Source organism: Mandrillus leucophaeus, unplaced genomic scaffold (genome assembly GCF_000951045.1).
Source record: "Mandrillus leucophaeus isolate KB7577 unplaced genomic scaffold, Mleu.le_1.0 Scaffold273, whole genome shotgun sequence".
Classification (NCBI taxonomy): Eukaryota; Metazoa; Chordata; class Mammalia; order Primates; family Cercopithecidae; genus Mandrillus; species Mandrillus leucophaeus.
In genome coordinates this window covers 1314672-1318962 of record NW_012102843.1, presented here as the reverse complement: position 1 = coordinate 1318962, position 4291 = coordinate 1314672, and the positions used below count along the sequence as shown (strand labels likewise).

At 40.2% G+C, this 4291-nt stretch overlaps 1 protein-coding gene across 1 annotated transcript in view; it reads right to left on the bottom strand.

The window, feature by feature from the left end:
* Positions 1 to 4291, bottom strand: part of NPAT (nuclear protein, ataxia-telangiectasia locus) — a 106690-nt gene that overhangs the window by 3524 nt on the left and 98875 nt on the right. Inside the window, exons 16-17 of the mRNA XM_011984760.1 lie at positions 1622 to 1682; positions 382 to 1516 (exon numbers count right to left, since the gene is read on the bottom strand). Coding sequence (XP_011840150.1) covers positions 382 to 1516; positions 1622 to 1682 — 1196 coding nt within the window. The remainder of the gene's footprint in view (positions 1 to 381; positions 1517 to 1621; positions 1683 to 4291) is intronic.

The window sequence follows — 4291 nt, the reverse complement described above, 5'->3', positions numbered from 1 at the left end:
GGGGGAGGGAACTGAAGATCTAAGAACAAAGTCCTTTATTACTTGGTAATTCCACACAAGTGTTTAATAGTGTTTCCCAATCTTTCATGACTATGTCATGCTCCTGAAAAAACTTGAGTTCTACCAAGAAACAAAAACTATTTTTTTTCCTCTGGAAAGATGTTTATAAACAAATGCCTCAGCAGTTGTTCTGAAAATGCTGTTTAACCTGGACACCCTGCGCATACCACATTAACACTGCTGGACAATGTACTTTGTCAATGAAATCTAAAAGCTGTCTTAGCCATAACATTCAATTAAGTTGTGGCAAGAACTGCTGAATTCTCTAATTATTAAAGGGGAAAAAAAGTGTGGTTTGGAAATTAAAACTTTTAAACTTGCCTTAATTTTCTTCTTTTTCACTGGTACTGATGAATTTGTAAGATTTTTATTAGAAGTACGAGAGTTTCGCTCACGTTCATCTAATTCCTCAATTTTCCGCTTTTTTGTGGTGCTCCTTGAAGATGCTCTAAACTGTTGTGTGTTATCTTTCAGAGGAGTTGCTGAAGTAGTCCTAGAAATGGCTGCCCTGGAGAGAATCATTAATGTGTGGGCAGCCATATTTACACTGTTTTCACTGCCTGTTTCACTGGCAGGGCTGCAGGCAGGCAGGTCTGGGGTGACAGGAGGGACCATTACTTTTGATGTGCTACTGTCTTCGCTGAAACGCCTACTAGAGGGGGCCTTGATAATATCTATAGGTTCTTCTTTATGTTTTTCCCCTGCCCCTGAGCCAGGTGTCCGGGGTACAGGTAAATCACTACTCTCAGCAAGCCTACTTACTGAGCTGTGCCTCTGTATATCCTGTAACATTTCTGTGGTAATCAAAGAACTGGTGGATTTAGTTTGTTCTTGTTTTAGATCCTTCACAGCTGTACCTACTGAAAGGATATTTTTATTGTTTGAAGATGTGCCTTGTTTTTTGGTCATTTCTTGCAGTGAAGCTATAGATTTCTCACTTCGCAAACCCCCATTTTGCTGCCCAATAGATAGTTTCGAATTTTCTGGATTTTTCTGCCTTTCTACATCGCTGCATAATTCATTCTCCTTATTAGCTGTTGCTTTATGGAAAGATTCAAGCACAATTTCTGTTGGTGAAACCTTCTTTTCTGATTGAGTTTCTCTTATGGTGGTATGCCGGCTAATGGCACTTTCCGATTTAGATAAAATCTTAGGCAGAGGAGGCTTCTCTTTCTCTCTTTTGACAGCATTATTAGAAGGGGGTTTTAAGGTGGAGGATACATTGGGTGAGTCAACATTAGGAAAAGAGACTGCATTCCTTTCTTTGTTTTGGGACACCGTCTTATGATTTGGCCCCTGTGTATTTGCCACGGGAGCAGCAGTGCTATCAAAACAGAGTACACGTCTGTGGCATGGTTTAGCAGCTGGAACTATACTCTCTTCTGGGAAGGGAACTGTGGTTTCTTCTGATTTCTTCCCAAGATCTGTGGCAATAGTCTTGTCAGAAACTTCAGTTCTAAAACAAAACAAAACAAAACTATTTCTAGCAGCATAAAGAAATCCTTTATGTTTTAAATCTGAGCATTCAAATAATCTATGATAGAAACTACTTTATACTCACCTTTGGGCATGACATCCAACTGAATGACCTGACGAATCCACCGAATTATTTACTTGTTTTCCTGAAATTATAAATGAACATTCCTGAGAAAAAGAATACACTCCTCTGAAAGAGGATGGAACAGATGACAATTATCACATATAATAAATGACAGCTAACATGCAAATAGAACATGTTGACAAAGTAGCTTTTAAAAAGAAGTTTTGAAATAAGTACAAGATGGCTATTTCCCCACTGCTACAGAGGAAATCCAGATATGGAGCAAATGACATGCGTCAACTTCAGGCAAACATTATGTTTGTCTGTCTGTTTTTTTTTTTGAGACAGAGTCATGCTCTGTCACCCAGACTGGAGTGCAGTGGCACGATCTCAGCTCACTGCAACCTCTGCCTCCCGGGTTCAAGCGATTCTCCTGCCTCCGCCTCCCAAGTAGCTGGGATTACAGGCGCCCACCACCACGCCCAGTTAATTTTTTGTGTTTTTAGTAGAGATGGGGTTTTGCCATGTTGACCAGACTAGTTTCAAACTCCTGGCCTCAAGTGATCTGCTCATCTGGGCCTCCCAAATGGCTGGATTATAAGCGTGAACCACCACGCCTGGTTCAGGCAAATATTATAAATCCAGTCTTTGGATCTACAAATTACAATGCTCAATATAGCATATAACGTACTACTTACATCCAGGTAGTCACTTAAAGAAAACAACAGATTATATCTATTTTAAAATTCTGTCCAAGTACCTATCGTGTTTACAAGCCTATGTCACTCAGAGCACATGCACTGGAGTTTCAATAGCCATATTTTAATTTCCACAAGCTTCAGCGTTTATGTGTGAGAGCAGCAAGATATCAAAACTAAAAAGAAGAGCAAAGATGAGATTATGAAGAACCTTATGTATTATGCAAAAGGTTTCAGACGCAATCCTTTAAGAGATTTATTTATTTATGTATTTATTTATTTTTGAAACAGAGTCTCTCTCTGTTGCCCAGGCTGGAGTGCAATGGCATGATCTTGGCTCACTGCAACTTCCACCTCCTGGGTTCAAGCAATTCTAGTGCCTCAGTCTCACGAGTAGCTGGGATTACAGGTGCACACTGCCACGCCTGGCTAATTTTTGTATTTTTAGTAGAGAAAGGGTTTCACTATGTAGGCCAGGCTAGTCTCAAACTCCTGACCTCATGTGATCTACCCTCTTCGGCTTCCCAAAGTGCTGGGATTACAGGAGTGAGCCACCATGCCCGGCCCCTTTAAGAGTGTTAAATAGTGAAGATGCATGAATAGGTTTATGTTTTTGGAAGATCAATCTGGCAATAGTGTGGAAGATGGAATTGAGAAGACAGAAAACTGGAAATAGAAACTCTGTGTAGATGGTTACATTTCAGGTAAGAGATGATGAGGGTCTGAGAGACAATAATGGGCATTTGCATTACAAAAAGTAAAGGAAAAAAATAAATTGTGACATTAACCAAGGGGAAAAACACTAAGCAGAAGTCTTTGAGGAAGAGAGGTGAGAAATATGTAGAGTTTGAAGGCCCTGAGTTACACAAAATTAGCAAGGGAGGAGAATAGTTTAGTTATGGCTCCAGAAGCCACTGCAGTATCAACAGTATAGGGAAAGCAAAGTAAGGTAAGAATGGAAAAGTTTCAATGCATAATGCAATATTAGGAGGCTACTGGTGACCTTTGTGTAGACAGTTTCAGTAAATATACGAGAAAAGACAATAATTTGAATGAAGAAATGGAAGATTAAGAGAGGTTAAGAGATTAAGATAAAAGGTCAGCAGGTGGGACAAACCTATGTTTATAGCTAGGGAGAGAAGCCAAACAGGAAAAGATGAAAGATATATAGAAGAATCTGGAGCACATGTAGACTGCATTAACCTTGGAAAGAATGAAAGACAGTTATTTAAGAAAGGATGATTTTGGAAGCAGAATAGGTATGTACTGAATGAAAGTGATGATCAGAAAGTGAAGTTTAATACTGGTTAAGATGGAAAATAAAACCAGGAGCTAAGAGCGAGGAGGAGCAGGACTAGATTTGAGACGTGCTGTGCAAGACTGGAATAGTTTGAAGGAGGAACAGAAGAGAAAGCAGACAGGCAGACATTTAAATTGATTGCTAAGTGGAAGGTGTGTGAGAAATGCATTTTTAAGTGGTAGGGAATGGTAGCACTTCTAAGGCAATACTAGGAAGCCCAGGTATAAAAGCTGAGATAGTTGGCTGGACAGATCAAGGGCTGTAGAGTAGCCAGTGCATGTGTAGAAGAATGTGTATATGCAGGTTATTAAAAGTACTGGCAAAAGTGGCTGATGTGGTGGCTTCTGGGCTCTAGGCTGTTTTGCAAAGGAAGTGAATCCAGAAAGAAGATACAAGCTCAGGTGAAAGGTGAAGATTTAAGTAAGAAAAGCTATCACTGGATGAAGAGGAATTCAATGGGTATATGGAAACGAATGTGTTTTGAGACACATCACTGGCCTTTAAAAATCTTGTAAGTCTAATAAAAAGGTGAAAAATTCAAGATGTGGCTATGGGAGAGGTTGGTTGAAGCAAAAATAAGTCTTAGGAGTGGAAAGGCACGGGCTGGGTGCAGTGGCTCATGCCTGTAATCCCAGCACTTTGGGAGGCGGAGGCAGGCAGATCACCTGAGGTCAGGAGTTCAAGACCAGCCTG